The sequence below is a fragment of the Acomys russatus genome, chromosome 12 (assembly GCF_903995435.1).
Source record: "Acomys russatus chromosome 12, mAcoRus1.1, whole genome shotgun sequence".
Taxonomy (NCBI): Eukaryota; Metazoa; Chordata; class Mammalia; order Rodentia; family Muridae; genus Acomys; species Acomys russatus.
Genome location: NC_067148.1, coordinates 21,926,950 through 21,944,857, shown reverse-complemented (window position 1 = coordinate 21,944,857; position 17,908 = coordinate 21,926,950). Strand labels below are relative to the sequence as shown.

At 37.2% G+C, this 17,908-nt stretch overlaps 1 protein-coding gene across 4 annotated transcripts in view; it reads right to left on the bottom strand.

The window, feature by feature from the left end:
* Cul3 (cullin 3) overlaps positions 1 to 17,908 on the bottom strand; it is a 76,765-nt gene that overhangs the window by 18,475 nt on the left and 40,382 nt on the right. For all 4 annotated transcript variants that reach the window (XM_051154001.1, XM_051154002.1, XM_051154004.1 and 1 more), the window contains 3 exons: positions 5,072 to 5,232; positions 3,861 to 3,975; positions 1,775 to 2,003 (listed from right to left, as the gene is read on the bottom strand). In XM_051154001.1, coding sequence (XP_051009958.1) covers positions 1,775 to 2,003; positions 3,861 to 3,975; positions 5,072 to 5,232 — 505 coding nt within the window. The remainder of the gene's footprint in view (positions 1 to 1,774; positions 2,004 to 3,860; positions 3,976 to 5,071; positions 5,233 to 17,908) is intronic.

The following is a 17,908-nucleotide window of genomic DNA, read 5'->3' as shown; positions in this document are numbered from 1 at the left end:
ATAAGCCAATAATATACCATTTGAACTTATTAATATATACTGCTGTATCTAATGATCAATGTATATTTATCTTCTCTTCATATTAAATTAACTATCTTTCACTTTCTGATTAGTAAGAATTAATAATGATCATACTGTCTGACAACAAATGCTCATAAGTAAGGCCTACCATAATTAGCACATTATTCAATTAAGTTTCTAGTGGAAGGGCAGGGAAGTTAAAGGCAATTTAAAAATCAAATTTAGAATCGCAGGTAGCTACCTACTAAGGACACTGAAAACTAACTAGAGCAAAACCATGCATGGTAAGTAGCTATTCTGCTATTCAGAGTACATGCTATAATAATGGGTATGCCTAACATATTCACAACACAAATCTCCACACAGCTTACAGAATCGCTGTCATTCAAGCATATCCAGCAATTTCAACCATTCCCTGGCCCCTAAAAGTTTAATTTCCATAATGTAGTTTATTTAAAAAGCCAAGCTCTTTCCTTTGGTATCACTGTCAGTGGCTACTTTTTCACCGAAGTAGCACACAAGTCTGAAATATCTGCTACCTATCCCTCTGCAATGCTTGCTAGGAGCCTATGATATGGCTCAGGGGTAAATGCACCTGCTGCCGAGCCTAATACCTGAGTTCAACTCCCAGGATTCACATAATGGCATGATGGAAGGAGAACCAACTTCCATAAGTTGGCCTCTTGACGTCCAAGCATGTATTTATGTATGTATGTGTATATGTATATATATGCATGCATATTCAGGCATGCATATTCAGCACTTGGGAGGTAGAGGCAGGCAGATCTCAGTGGGTTCGAGCCCAGCCTGAACTACAAAGCGAGTCCAGGACAGCCAGGACTAGAAGAGAAACCCTGTCTCAAAGAAAGAAAAAACCAAAACAAAAAATGGTAACATCCAACTTAGACAAGTAGCCAAGATTACTGTACTTTAGAAGACATGGCAAATAAACCAGAGACTTTTGTTTTCTCAAAAAGATTTACAAGGACACTTCTTCTTTAACAAGGAGAATACATTCTCATTAATAAAAACAACTTGTATATAGTTTTTTGAGAACTTGTCACATATTTAAAACTCTTAACTAAAGTCTAGGATCCCATTAGAGATTAAGAGGATGAGTCTTTTCCTGCCATTATTTCTTTAGCCCCGCTCTTCTGTGTCTTGTCTCTTGATAATTCTGTTTTTAAAAAAGGAAACTTTTTTTCATTCTTTATCTAGCTCATCCAAACAGGCAGCTAGGATACTGCAAGGATTTCATCAAGGAAGCAGGAAAACAATGGTGGCTATTTAAAAAAAAAAAAAAAAAGAGCATCATTGGCATAAAAAAGGAAAGCTTGAAAGCAAAGCACCAGAGACCAAGAATTTCTTAAAGAACACTATTCATTTTCCTAACCTCAAGACAAATATGACAAATTAAAGTTAACAATAATTGCTACAGTTGAATGTATTATCTCAAAAAAAGCTAACTTTTTTTGCTTGTCTACTAGTTTTTCTAAATACTCTAATATGAAACACAAACATACACACATGTACACATGCACTCACACCCACCACCTTGTACGAACATATATGTGAGACTAGAAGAGTACTCAAATTCAACACGGAATTCACTAGAAATATGTAACATTTTCATGAATAATATAAAGTTTTAACCCAACCCTAGTGCTCACCGGGGTAAGTTATTACTATAAAACATAGCTTTTTGAAAAATGAGATTCGTAAGTTAGAATTATTTTTAATTGATAACACTTACCTTCTGTCTTTCCATTTTTCAACATATGTACTAGCCCAGAATTCTCCATTTCTACAATAGTCTTCATGTGCTTGGAAATGAGCTCCCTCTCAACCACCTTCACAATGGGCTCTTCTGTGGATTTGTCAAGGCAGTGCATCACCCGTTCTATTTCCTCATTAATTCTAGCTTCTACTTTCTTTATATATACTGAAGCACTGTTTTCTGCTAAAAATTTCTGGCTTTCCATCTGCAATTAAAATTTTTTAAAAACTTAATTTAAAATGTGTTTCTATTCTAACAGGGTTTCTACAGCTTTTACAATGAATCGACCTAAGTAGTATAATAGCTAAAGACATTTCACATAGTTTCTTACTACAGAGATTCATTTAGTCTAATCTTTAAAGCATTTATTGATGCAAAACTAAATTAGCACATTATCTATAAGCAGTGTTTTAAAGATCTGCTAATATACAAGTTTAAGCATCTGACCCAAGTCAGGAGACGAGCTTATTCCATTATTATTATAAGCTATAACTAGAAAGATTGTGTCTGTCATAAGCTTTGCTGATACACCACTGTTTCTGAAGTTCTTTTACCATCCCATTCCCAAGCTTAAAGTACACATACACACAGTTTGAGAAAAAAATTTTTTAAATAACTACTAATCTTGTCTGCTCAACATTAGCCTTACTGGTTTCAGAGTTACTAGTGTCATCTCAATAGATTTTAACCCACCTAATAGCAGCATTCATTAATACATTTAAGAACTACATAATACACGTTAATATATGTTATATAAAAAATAAGTTAACATTTTCTACCTAGCAAAAGTAGTTTTCATCTTTAGAATCAAGTTCCTAAGAAAAGACTTCAACACACTAAACACAAATCTTGGTGAGGCCATCTCCATTCATAATGAACACTGTAAGTGTATCTCTAAGTATACTTGTAATACGCATGTAACTGTAGTGTATTTTGGAGATGAAAGAAATTAGCACTAAAACCAGCGGAAACATTATTTAAAACATAAACATTGTTTCCAAGATTATAAACTCATAGAGCAACAAAACAAAACAAAACAAAAAAACTCATAAAGCATGACCCAGCCTCTCCAGTGAGGGCATAAAGATCTTCCTAATGGCTGGCTATAAACCAATTTGAAAGAAAACAACAATTCTACCTTTTTTATGCTTACTGGTAAATTATTTTAATACACATTAATGAATGAATTACTGAACTTCTAAGTTAACTGATGTTTATATTGATTTATTTTTAAAATCATATATATTATCAGCATAAAAACTTAGTATTATAGTTAGGCACCACTACATGTGCTCTGTAAAACACAGTTAATGTTTAAGGAAGGATGCCTCGCTATCAGTATTTTCCAGCTATGCTTACATTTGTCAGTACTTAGTGTTGTTACCACAGTTCATCATTAATCTGTTCTACTGTAACATCACTGTTAGATTTAACTGGTTTGAAACTCTATGGGATTAAAAAAAAGCATTTTCCTTGTTTCAGTTCAGCTTTTTAATTTCCTAATCAGTAATCTTTAAGTTAGGCAAAATGCCACTGGAATCTCATAAATTGCCAATATTTATTGTATTAATAGCTGATAGCTAAAAGCTTTGCAGAGATTCCATTGGTGATACTGCCTGTGAATCTATAGTAATCAGATAAATACAATAAAGACTTACGGATACTTCTAAGCATATTTATTTATTTATTTAGGTTTTTCAAGACAGGGTTTCTCTGTGTACTTGACTATCCTGGACTTGCTTTGTAGACCAGGCTGGCCTAAAACTCACAACAATTAGCCTGCCTCTGCCTCCCAAGTGCTGGAATTACAGACGTGCGCCACCACCACCTGGCCCTAAGCATGTTTTTAAACATACAATTTTAAAGTTCAAAATTTTCAATTATTTTTAATAAGCACCTCACTGGTGTATCAGAACATAGAGTAGAGATTCTGTGAATATTTTTTGAAGCATCTCCTCTCCAATGGGTTCTAATCAAAACAGGTCAATGTTCAGATTAATTAACTATATTGAATAATGTTATGATCATCATGAAAGAGCATTAATCTATAGTCACTGATTACCTGAAAAAATTCTGCAGACATTTCCAAAAAGGGAGCCTCAAAATCTTCTTCATAGACTGATCTTCCTTCAAGACCTAAAATCATTAACATCTGGCAAGCATTTCTTATTGCTCCTCTGTCAAAAGAAATTTAATTATTTATAATCAAATACATTAAGGACATGTAAAATATGCAAAAGTTGGGAAATACTTGTATAACGTTTAGCTTTTATCAAAACGACCAACCATTTTCCATAATAAACTCATTCAAAAAATATGGATATGGAATTTTAATCAAAAATCCTATCCTGACTCTACAGCTACTTTTACCTTATCATATAAAAATTTTAAAGAAAGTATGTTTAAGGTAAGAAAAGTTTTTATTTATTTAAAAAATACAGAGGTAGTTTAATGGGTGTGACTGGAGAGGAAAAGACAGACAGGTAAGGCAGGAGGACAACCTATACCTAATATCAAAGCAATACAGGATTTTTCAATAAATGGCTATTGGACTATCCTGATTAAACACTAAGCTAAATCAGTAAGAACTTTATTAGCTCAATTCTCCTCTGCAACCAAAGAGAGAAGGAATTCCACATGTTTCAAGCCACTCTAGCAGTAACATCACAAAAATGGTACTGGCACGTCAAGAAAAGTGATAGTATAGGACTTGGAAGTAGTCCTGGGGTATTTTAGGCCATATTCAGTATTTCTACAAAAGAAGAGTCAAAGTTAGACAAAATCCTACCAGGACACAATAATATATACCTATAGTTTAGGCTATCTGAGAGACAGAGAAGTTCAACATTGGTCTGCATAGCATAGTGAGGCATGCTTCTACAACACAATGAGGCTGACTGTAGTTGCAGCATTGGCAGCACACTTGCCTAGGATGAGGTCCTAGGTTCAATTCCCAGTAATACAAAGAAAACAAAATACACAAAGTAAGGGGAAAAATTTTTTTAAAGCTCTTAAAGGGGGGAAAAAAGACTAAAGTGTTATTACAAAGCAAAAAGAAACAAATGATAGTAGAAAAAACCAAAACAGAAGGCTAATTTATTAAAAATAAATCAAGAAGTTTAAGATAAAGTCCTTAACAGTAAAATCCTTTGAAGATTTCAGTAAATATTGAACATACAAGTTTTTGTTGTTTTAATAAAATTACAACATCAATCAGTTCTTATGATATAAACATGAAAAAACAAAACCAAAAGTAAGGATAAATGGTATTACCTGTCTACAACTTCTCCTTTCCGTTCTCTGGCAATCATATCCAATAAAGTTTGCCGAAGATGATCCCTAATACACCCATAACGTACAACTTGATCTCGAAAAATTATTAATCCCAAATTGTAGACATTCTCTACATTATTTTGTTGTACATATACACGGTCCTGCAATTAAAACAAAATAATGTTGAGCAAAATTGTTGCAAACATAATATAATAATTACAACCTACAATAAAGTTTTTTTTTAAGCACTTTGGAAATTTCTAGTACTTCTCATGCTATATAAGATTAAGCCTTTAAAAAATTTTTTAAAGAACTTTTGTCTACTATACAGTTAAAATGGAAAATACCAGTAAGTGCAAGAAGTCTTTTCTTTCAGCTACATTATAAGCGTATGAACAGTAAACAATTATTATAAGGAGACATACCAGAAAGCCAATGAAAGTATAAAGAACACCCCAGAAACTTAAGTAACTACATAAAAGTAGTAATCATCATTTATAGCAAATACTTGACATGTATGGATAATTATCATCAAGTAAGAGAAAGGCTGTAATTTGACTAACTCATGTATCAAAGGCACATGTTAAACAAGCTCACAAGATCTGCAAGTAAAATAGTAGACAGTGTGATGAGATACACTGAAATATTTGCTGAGTGTTTTGCTTACTGCTTATTAACACTGAGAAGGAATTCAGCCTGTAGGTACACAAGAGCATTTTCACAACTTACTCCAGTAGTAATCTCCCTTTGTTAACTTCATTGTTGATTTTTTTTGTTGTTTTTTGTTTTGTTTTTGTTTTTCTAGATAGGGTTTCTCTTGTGTAGCCTTGGTTGTCCTGGCCTCACTTTGTAGACCAGACTGGCCTTGAACTCACAGCGATCCGCCTGCCTCTGCCTCCCAAGTGCTGGGATTAAAGGCGTGCGCCACCAACACCTGGCGTTACATTGTTGATTTTATGTAATACACTAATAATGTAGCTCTAACCATTTAAATTGCAGATGGTTCCATGTTAATGTATAGTCTCTTTACTGATCTTAATGGAACCAGAACTTTAAAAACCATCCCCCAAAGACAGATAACACATCAAGGACTAATTTTAAATCTTTTAACATCGAGATTAGAACAAAGTGCAGCTATGTTTAAGTCTAACAGTAGTAACTATGTACTGTAAAGAGTGCAAATAAAATTACCTGCTTTTAACTTGCCCTTTAAAAATCCCAAATGCAGACATTTTAAATATAAAATATCCTGAAAATATCTAAACGTTCAAAAAAGGAGTATGCTTTTCATCAGCATAGAAATAAACCACATTTGTAGTTCTGTCATAGGACTTATTCCGTGCCCAAGCAGTCTATAGTGGACAGGAACCGTCCCAGGCTTGGGAAGCAGTACTTGGGGGAAAGGAGACAATCAAATGTGGGGACCATCCCATGCTTGGCCTTTCATAGACCTGGGTAGGGAGCCAGATCCAGCTTCTGACTTTACTCATAGTTCATTTCATAAACCAACTTGTAAATACATCATTTATAATGTATCTATAAGAATAGTTTTTCAGACCTTGCTAATAACTATAAAGACTAGATAACAATTTTTAAGGAAAGCACTACTTGTTTAAAAATAGCAATTGGGGTAGAGAGATACAGTCTACCTATATAGCTTTAACCAGGTCATCTCCAGGTCAAATTCCTTCCTCCAATAGCTAATTAAGGCCTAGGTGGTCTCTATTATCTCTAACAGGGAAGGGTTAAGGAGCTACTTGGCTCTACAAGGCCACAGATATTAAAACTTCAATCATTTTAGCAAATATATCCTTTTCCTACTGATAGCTCAAAAGCACCAAGAAGACCCAACTGTTGATAGGTTATAAAAGATCAAACTCAGAATGCAAAAGCATGTCTTGAAGTGCCAAAACCCACTATGGAAAAGTACAGTTTTCTAAGAAAGCTAACTAAAATAGAGTCAAGAAATAACTCTGTAAGTGAGCCAAATGGTTTTATTACTGAAGAAATGGTATTAAAAGTCATGCTACAGAAAAGGCTCCTGAGTTATCAGTGTGCAAAAGGAGGAAATTTTAACTTCTGGAATTTCTATCTAGTGTTCATTTGAATAATGTTTGCTTTCAAGATTAAACAAGTGCTGGGGGCTTGTGGTATACACCCACACCCCAACAACAAAATGCCCCCAAACTAAGCTCTTTATAGCTAGCCTGTCAGAATGTTTGAACCTGTCTCATTCAACAGGTTCAATACAAGGCAATATTGTTATCAAGAAAATAATAGAGATGTTTTCAAACAAGGTTCCTTTTAAGCCATAAAATAGAGGTTTAAAAAAGCTTCACAGAATAAAGTCAGAAACAACAACAAAAAGCAAGAGCACAAAAACATTTTACAGAATTAGAAAAAAAGTCTAATTAGCTCATAGTTTACAAAATAAACAGTACTTCCTCAATATAACTCCTTGATTTCATTTTTGCAAAAGGTACCAGGGGTAAGGTGTAAAATACTTAAGGTGGGAATACACAGTACTATATTCAGATAAACTCAGTAGAAAAGCACAGGATATATTACTGAAAAACAAGGTGTGGTGACTTAGACACCTTAAGCTCATTCATGGTTTCAACCACTGTAAAGAGGGCTCAAAATCTTTCTCAAGGCTGTGAAAAGTTTCAGTTATAACATTCTAGTTGTTGAAAGTTAAAAAAAAAAATCTTGTAATTGTCATTCAGAAATTGCCTATCAAAATACAAGATAAATGAAAACTACATTTCTGTGAAGCTATATAGAACTGTACCAAATCATACTAAAATGTATTGTTCCCCACTGTAAAAGTTTATATAATATATGAACAGGAGGGGTAAAAAACACTAAGAAGTAATTTCCATTAGACCTATTTAAGTTCAGAAGATATGTGACGCAATTCTGTGGTTAAGAGCACTGACTCATGAGCTGGAGAGATAGCTCAATGATTAAGAGCACTCGCAGTGTTTGCAGAGGATCCAGGTTCAATTCCCAGCAACCACATGATGGCTTATAATGAACTGTAACGCCAGTCCTGGGGACCTGATGCTCTCTTCCGGCCTTGGCAGGCACTGCATGAATGGGGGCACAAACACACTTCCAGGCAAAAGAAAGAAAAGAAAAGAAGAGAAAAGAAAAAAAAAGGGGAGGAAAAAAAGAAAAGAAAAACCCTGATTCAAGAAACAAAGTATTTCTTTCAATCAGTCCTATTTTTGCTACTTAATAACTATGACTTTCATATCTGTAAACATCTACCTGAAATGGCATCCATTTGTAATATTAACAACAACAGACTATGACTTCCCCTTCAAATGTAAAATTAAGCCCACTGTTAAAATAGAAAACCAAAGCTGGGTGTGATGGCCCATTACCCAATTCCCAAAACTCAGGAGGCAGAGACCTCTGAGTTTGAGGCCAGCCTGGTCTACAGAGTGTCAGGACAGTCAGGACTACACAGAGAAACTCTGACCCCAAAACCCAAATAAAATAAAAACTGAACAGAACAAAACAAGAACAACAAGAAAACAACAGCAGTAAGTGCACAGAATGCAGGGGAACTGAACTCAATATTGCAGAGTAGGAGCTGTGGAAAATAGCATCAAAGTTTGTCAAAATCTAAAACCAGAGTCAGCCTATGACTGAGTAGTTGTACTTCTTAGTACACACATAAAATACAAAAAGCAGAATCTCGAAAAGGTTATGCACATTCCAATTCCACAAGCTCCAAAAGTCACAATTAAAATGACCATTGATGAAACAAAATGTGGTTTATATATAAAGGGAGTACTATCAGACCAAAAAAAAAAAAAAAAAAAAAAAAAAAGAAACATAAGTATATTCTATAACACGAAGGGGCATGTGCTAAGTGAAAAAGAACAAATACTGTATTGCTCCACTGACATATAGTACCCACAGCCGTCAAACTCACAGATGCAAAGAGCAGAATTGGGGACTGGGAGAGATGTTGGTAATGGGTAAAGAGTTTCAGTTTTATAAGAAGAATTCTAGAGGATGGTGTTACCATAATCTTAAAATCTAACACCCCATCCCCCAATGTTTGAAATTATCACTGGGACTTGGGCTTATGGGGGCCAGGAGAGGCAAGTACAATTAGAACAGCAGTTTGTACTAGCACTAATACACTTACTGTCGCTTAGTATCTCCTGTGTAGTTAGGCACAATGTTACACCTTAGTACATGAGGGTTGGCTATCAAACAGGTAAAGGTTCTGAAGAGGAAAGAAACACAACCAAACTCTGTCACTCATTAGTTAGTTACTTGAGTATGCACTGCTGACATGAGCACAGCCATGTCAAGGACCCCAATACTTCAGATGCATGCGGACTAGCAAAGCCTTCTTCTGATTCAAATGTGAATGTAAGAGTGTCTATCAACCACAGTTTTCTGCTCTAGGATGACTGCAGCCTGAGACTACACCCCTACAAGGGCCTCCTACCAAAATGAGATTAGCTAAACCACCTGCCTCTTCATTCAGTTGTGCACTATAAACCTGACTTCACTCAGATATATAAAATGTAAGTGCTGAGTTTGGTGGGTCTCCATCAGAGCACACAGCCCATCCCACCTCATTCTACTACTGTGTCTGTATCCTTTTGGCCCCCGGTCAGATTTCCAGAGTGGGACTTAGGCAGTTACCGACAGACAAAAAACAAAACTAAAATAAAACATCTCAAGACACAACAGAACAAACAGAACACAACACAAGAGGCTAACTGGCAGGCTTGCAGTCTAAGAGTCAGGCATGGTAATATGGATACCTCAGGCTTTTAGCTGAGATGTTAAAGGAGCTATAGCCACTGTGTAGAGAATTATAGACAAGAAAAAAGAAACTAAAAACATATCAACACTAGTAATGCCTTAAAGGAGTTTCCACTAGATGATGTTCTCCTAGTTTGTCAGCCTACTAAAGCAAAATTAAACTTTCTTCAGAAGGTATCATCCTCTGCCTTCTGTTTTTCACATACAACACTAGCATTCAATCCACACTGCTCTCCCGCAACACAAAACTACAAATAACTCAGACTCAAATGTCTGAATACTGTAACAGGGGTCAGGGATAGGAGGTGGTGGTCAAAGAGGAGGATAGCACACAACCCAGAAATCCAGTGTTCTAAGACCCTTACCTAACACAGAAAGTGGCTTCAAAAACCCAAATACTTCAGGCCTCCCATCTCCCACCCCTGTGATCCCCCACCACCATTCCCCTTCCCACCCAGTTCTCTCTCCATCCACTTCAGATGTCTATTTTATCTCCTCTTCTGAGGACCCTCCTTGTTACTTAGCTTCTTTTGGTCTATAGATTGTAGCATGGTTACCCTTATACTACATGGTGACTATCCACTTCTAAGTGAGGACATATTATGTGTGTCTTTCTCGGTTACCTCACTCAGGATTGTATTTTCTGGAACAACCTGGAAACCTGTGCCAGGGGAGGCTCCTGGGAGGATATGGGGGTGACTCTAGCTAAGACTCCTAGCAGTGGGGGATATGGAGACTGAAGTGGCCACCTTCTACACCCAGGCAGACCTTCCTCCAGGGGAGGGAGTGGGACAGCAACCCACCCACAAAAACTTCGACCAAGTGTGCAGGGATAAAAATGAAGCAGAAATTGAGGGAAGGGCCAAACAATGACTGGCCCAATATGAGACCCACCCCACGGGAGAGCGCCAACCCCCAACACTATAAACAATACTCTGCTATGTTTCCAGACAGGAGACTAGTATAACTTTCCTCTGAGAGGCCCCACCCAGCAGCGGAATGAAACAGATGCAAAGACCCACAGCCAAACATGAGCTTGGAGAGTAGTCTTGTGGAAGAGTTGGGGGAAGAACAGAGGGACCAGAACTCCACAAGAAGATAGAGTCAACTAACGGAGGACCATGGGAGCTCACAGAGACTGAACCACCAACCAAAAAGCATGCACATACATAGCTGATGGGCAGCTTGGTCTTCGTGGAAGTCCCCTAGCAATTAAGAGTAGGGGCTGTCTCTAATATGGATTAGGTTGCCTGCTTTTGTATTACTTTCCTCTGCCTTGTCTGGCCTCAGTAGAAGATGACGTGCTAAGTCCTGATGCGACTTGATATGGTGGGGCAGGTTGGTAATGGTGGCACTCCCTTTTTCTGGGAAGAATAAAAGGGGGGAAAAGGGAAGAGAGTAGAACTGAGATGAGAGGAAAGGAGGCTCTGATAGGGATGTAAAATGAATAAATAAAAACACTAATAAGCCAGACAGGGTGAAGCACGCCTGTAATCCCAGTACTCAAGAGAGACAGAGGCAGGGGGATTGCTGAATTCAAGGCCAGCAAATCCAGAATAGCCCAAGGATACACAACAAAAAACCAAACCAAAACAACCCCCCCCAAAACCCAAAACATCAACAAAAAACAATGATAATTAAAAAAAAAACATACAAAACCTCTTGAGACTGTCACGAATGTCCATTGTAACTGCTATAGTAACCACAAAAGTAACAAGGGACTACATATAAATCTTTAGCTAATAGGTCAGGTAATAAAACCTAAACCAAGGCCCAAAGAAACAAAGAAAAAATTTAAATGTATCAATACTTATAAAGTATAAGTGAATATTAAATATTTAAAATTAAAATCAAATATTGCCTTATGGCTGTGGTTATTACTGCCAATGGTCAACATGACAGAATCTAGAATCAACTGGGAGATAGGCCTCTGGGCATGCCTGTGGGGTATTAAGTTCACTGAGGATCCCAGATGACTTTATAAACAAAGAAAGGAAACTGAGCAGCACTCTCTCATTCCCCATTCAGCTCCCCACCCCCACACCAGGCTGGGGAGTGGCTGCTTCAAGCTCCTGCTGCTACTTTGACTTCCCAGCAAGTACACCTTGACCTCACTTCCTCCCTGATGTTGCTTTTGTCAGAGTATTTTACCACAGCAACAGGAAAGAAATCAAGACAGATGAGGTTAGGAACCATGCTAAACATGGTCCAAATGATATACTTTAAAATAGGAACCTGAAAATGTTAAGCTTGCCATTCAGAGGCACTAACCAAAGAAAGCTAAGAGCAGTTTCAAAAACAGACCCCAAAGTAAGACTTATTACTGGAAACAAGAAGCAATTCCATAAAAATTAAAGACAGTTCAACAGGAAAAGAAAACAATCTTAAATTTATATTTCCTCTTTATTAGAACCTCAAACTACTAAGTTAAAAGGAAAAAGACCATTTCTCAGCAAGTGGCAAACAAACTGTCAAAAAATGGAGCAAGAATCTGGAAGACAGAGATCTGGTCAACAGACCTGACCAAGGGGGCATCCACACCATACGCCACCTAACAAATCTAGGTTGATTTATCAAGAAGGAAGGAGGGCAGGCCTAGAATGAAAGACAATATACTGTAATTCATGAATCTGACAAAGAAATTTTATTCAAAGTAAATACTGAGACAACCCACATTAAAAAAAAGACTAAAACACTTGTTTCCTTTTACGTTACACACATGCTCTAATTTCATCCTGCTGGTGTGATAAAATACTCTTATAAGAAGCAAGTTACAATTCAGCTTCCAATTCCAGGTTGCAGTCCATCACTACGAGGAAGTCAAGTCAGGGATTCCAAACAGCTAGTCATACAGCATCCACAGCTGAGACCAGGGAGAAATGCATGCATGTTCATTCGATTGACTGCAATTCTTCCATTCTTACAAAGTTCAAAACCCACTAGTTTGAAATGGTATCGCCCCCCCCACCCCCACCCCCCGGGCTGGATCTGCCTATCAATTAACTTACTAAAACAATCCACCATGTACATGTCCACAGGCTAAGGCAATTATCTGATACTCTTCCTAGTTGATTCTAGGTTGTGTCAAGCTGATAATGAAAGCTTGCCACTCTTCAAAAAAAATTTAATAGGCATACGCTTATAATCTGCTGATGGATGGTGTAACTGCCAGAGTGACCATGGTTTCAGAGCTTCTAAGTACTCCCATGATGGTTTTAAGAACTTCTGATTCTAATCTTGGAAACTGACTTCTTCAGACTAAGATTTACTATCACTTTCAACATAAACAAGAAAACCATTTTCAATTATTTCACAGATTTAGTCATTATGACCAAATTGGGTATGGGACACAACAATTTCAAAAATTAAAAAAATAAAAAGAAAAACCAACCAAAAAACAAAAAACTGATTGAATGAAGAAACTGGAGAATAGAGCCAGTCATTACTGAAATCTGTTGTTACAACACAAAGGTGAATATTAGTTAAACTCTGCATTCACCACCAATTTTACTAGACAGAGATGATCTTTATTACTGACTATAATGCAACCTCCAAAGTGAGACAGCCAAGTGGTGAAGAGCACAGGCATGGGGTAAAGACATATGGAAATCAGCTCACTACTTTGGTTAAATAGAAACTGAATAGTCTTGCCAAATCAATCTCTCTAACCCCAATTCTTAATTACTGCACCTCAAATTTCTTTATTGAGAAAACAGAGGCAATCATATTCAATTTGTGAGCTGGGTATTTAAAGTACTGAAAAGAAAGAGCTATGTAGTAAAGAGATATTTACTGTCATACACTCAGGAAGCATTTTATTTTTATTGCTTAACCACTTTTAGTACTCTACTTAAAAACAATGAAAAAACATATTGTGAAGACTAAATTAAATGATAAATAGTGCCTGGCTCACACTATGGACTATTACTTATCTACTTATCACTAAGTAGATGTGTTGTTACACAACGCTGCTAACTTTAAAGCACCTAAATTGTGATCCACTTAATACCAATCTACCCACTCTCCCTGTTTCCTTCCTTTTCCCCATTCTCCAGATATTGTATCTTGCTGTTCACTTTCAGTATTAAAATAGTTCAAAGCTTCGGAGCTGAAAGAACCCTGAAATGTTAATGATCTAACCAACATATCCTTTCCAGGTTCTACAGATGGCTTCATGCTCCCTGCCATGCAAATAAAAGCAAGTCTTGTGCAGTACAGGAACACACATATGACTATTTCTAGGACAGGATCCAGGAATTCCATGCACTGATAGTTCTCTGACTCCCAGAAAGCACCAGAACTCTTATACAATACATCTGTTTAATAGAGAAGGAAAAACAGGCTCACCTAATGGGTTAAATAAGTAAATTAATGACAAAGCAGGAACTAAAGCTAAGATTCTCTTAATTCATCATTAAGCATTTTCTCACTGCTTCAAACTTCCCACATACACTGGCAGCACCCCACCCCAAAGGAAAGCTTTATTCCATGTGCTCCATCAAGAAACTTTTGCTCTAAGCACAAGCCCTGCACACAGGTTCAAACCAACAGAATCCCAGCACTGAAGTGAGAAGGGTAGTAGACACAAAGCTATCTGCAATTGATACCCTCTGGGAAAGGGAAAATCAGTTTTCTACAATTGAGTGTCACTTGGGTCAATCATCCACACTCCCCGATGCTCAGGAGTAGTTAGTCAACACAAAATGTTGGGTTTTGTGTTTTGTTTTTTTGGTTCATTTGTTTTGACTTGACTCTTCTTTTAAGCAAGAAAGAACACTAGATCAACAAGAGAGCATGAAGTTAGGTGGGTAGGATCTGGGGAAAATAAGAAAATTATTAAAATGTGTTGAAAATAAAATTTTAAAAAATATATACAAAATCCAGTTCGGAATACTCTAGTGAGGTTCAGGTGAAGTGTAAAAGAAGGTTACTGTGATACATTATGGGCCCTTGTCTGCAGGGAGGAGATGCTCCCTTCTGGTAAGCCTCCTGCTGGAACATAGGTGAGCAGATCCAAATGTGTTAAAAAGACAGTTCTTTTGCAGACCCTAACCCACACAAAAGGTGCCAAAAGCTGGTTCTTTGAAGAAAACATATCAAAGGTGCCCTGGAGACAAGGCCCGCCTCCCCCCAAGTGTCCTGGGGTTGTCTCCTGCTATTTAAGTACACTTAGTTTAAAAACCCAGAGGCTGAAAGGTTTGGGAGCACCCTCCCCACTTCTCCCACGTAGCTCTCTGCCCTTGTCTTTCTTTTATCATTAAGCTTAGTGAATTAAAATCTAGTTCTTTGACTCTTGACTGTTCTTATTTTAATCAAGTGTGGTCTGTCCTTTCACAAGCCAGAGGCTCCCTTTCCCCTCTGGAAGGGACGCAGATTTTTATTATCTCAACCCAGCTGTGCACGGCTGCCCAGCACTCCCTCCCTGCCCAGAAAGCCTTCTTCCAGACTGGTTCTCAGGGCGGAGCCTTCTTCAGCTAGCCTACAGAAGGCTGAAGAAAACTCTGTGACCAAATTCTCAGCCCAGCCTCCTGGAGAAAGGAACCCACAATCCATGTGAGCAAAACCCCTTCTGTTCCTTGGAGAATTAGGACAAAGTTATCTGGAAAATTCTACTAACACTTTGCTGTGCACCCAGTTTCAAAGACCAACACAGAATGTATTGGTTGGGAATACTGGTCATAGTTTCTAAGTGCTTACTGTGCTTCTGATATATAGGTATGGTATACTGTTAATAAGAGGAAGATAAAGATAAATTTCAGAATACTGAGAGAGGGAAGAAAGAAAACACAACATATGTTGTACAAGCATAGTAGTATAGGCCTCTAGTCCCCACCCCTGCAAATACAGAAATGGTTCTTTTCTATTCCTTTGATGTTAACTCTAGTTGCTAAAGGCAGCCTACAGAACACTTATAAAACTTCTCCTTTGTTATTTACTTCCATAGGATGGGGGGGGGGGGGACAGGTGTTAATAATTACACAAATAACTATTAAATACAGTCTATTAGTATGTCAAATATACTCTATAAACATTCAAATAGGGCTAGGAATGTAGCCCAGTTGTTAGAGTACCTGCCTAAAATGCATGAAAGCCTTAGGTTCCCTCTTCACTACCACAGGCATGAAGGCACAGTCATCTTCTATCAACAGTGAATTTGAGGCCAACCAGGACTATATGAGATTCTATCTCAAAGAAATTACAAATCTGTTCCCAATTATTAGTTTTCTCAATAATCCAAAATGAAAATAGAACTTCCCCCAAATGGCCCCCAAAGTATCTTAAAAGCTACATATAAGGCAACAGTAAATGTGGGGCTGGAGAGAAAGCTCAGTACTTAAGTGCACTTGCTCCTAAAAGAAGACTGGTGTTTGGGTCCCAGTACCCACATGATGGATCACAACCAAAGGTTGACTCCAGTTACAGGTGCCCTGATTCCCTCTTCTGATCTGTAAGGGCAATAGGTAGATACACATACATATATGCAGGCAAACTAAAACACAAAAATGAATAAATCTTTAAAAAAAAAAAAAGCCAGTAACAAGGAAAAAATGAATACTAATAAAGTCAGTTTAAATAAAGCAGTTAGAAACTAATGTCTTCCCTAGCCAAATAGGTAATGCAAATCTCACATCTCCTCATAAAGGCTGAAGGATCTCTGTGAAAGAGGAGGGTAGAGAGATCTTAAGAGCCTGAGGTGTTGGATTACTTCCAATGAAAGAAACTGTTTCCCAGATACAGCAAAGATGCACATCAAATGTGATAGTACACGTAAGACCTGAATAAACTCAAACTACACAAAATCCCAGTCTGTAGGAGCGGCTGTAAGCATGAAGTCCCATCCCTAACTGAGGAGCTACTGGCATTTGACTGCTACTAGAAGAAAAATCATGCCATTTCAAATGGCAGCAACACCTGGTGTATCAACAACTACTCACACCCAGGCTGGACTTGCTACAGAGAGAGGACATGAAGTAGGTAAGGAAGCAGAAGAAGATCTGAGAGGAGTTGCAGAGAGGGATGAGTATGATCAAAACATGCGGAATAAAATTCTCAAAGAACTAATAAAAATATAAAATAATATATATTAAAACTTCAAAAATTATTTCTCTTCAGCATGAATACATTTTTCTTTGTTTTAAAATGTCATTTGTTATATTTTAATTAAAAACATAACAGTGCATGCATTTAAGTAGTATGAAACAGGAGGATGAAGGACATAAAACATTTTGGCTTATGGGATGTGAAGATAATTCTTTCTAAATCTAAAATAAGATTTTAATAAGCATTTTGAAAAGGCAATCAATTCAAAAGGATCATATAATATACTGATTGCATGTGTCTAGTTTACACAAGCAGCTGTGCTAGGTGTTATGACACACAATGGTTGTATAGGCATTGTTCCTGTCCTTACTTCAGTCTAGCAGATGAACCATACAATACAGTTAGGACAATAGCCCACCTTTTCTGAAGGTCTGCTTTCAATGGCTCCAAATATTAAATGGAAAAAATTGAAAACAAACAATTCCTAAGTTTAAATTTATACACTTAAAATTAAGTAAGAACATGAAACCTCACTGTCTCACTCTGACATACCAGAATGAATCAATAGTCTGTCTAAAATTCCCACACTGCATTAGTCAACATCCTACTCCCAGCCTCCACTTAGGAACTCAGTTTTCAGACCCACAAGTCACACGAGTACAACTGTTTCTATTCAAGTAATTCTCATACTAAAGAGAAGCTCCAATTTTCAGTTAAGTGAAGGGATGCTATGAATGTTACTAAAGAAGAGTTCTGAGTACAGTGACAGCACACTTTTAACCTATACGGCAAACCACAATGGAGACCACTAGTAAGAACTGTTCATTTTCCTTGAGGCCTACAGCTGATAATGGCTTTCAAGCCCTGATCCTCTTGACTCTGCCTTCCAAGAACAGGGATCAAATCTGGGGTCACCAGTAATTATATCCCAGCAATAACAAGAAATTTCAAAATATTAAATCCTAACAAGGACAGATTTTTCAAAACTTTTCACAGAGG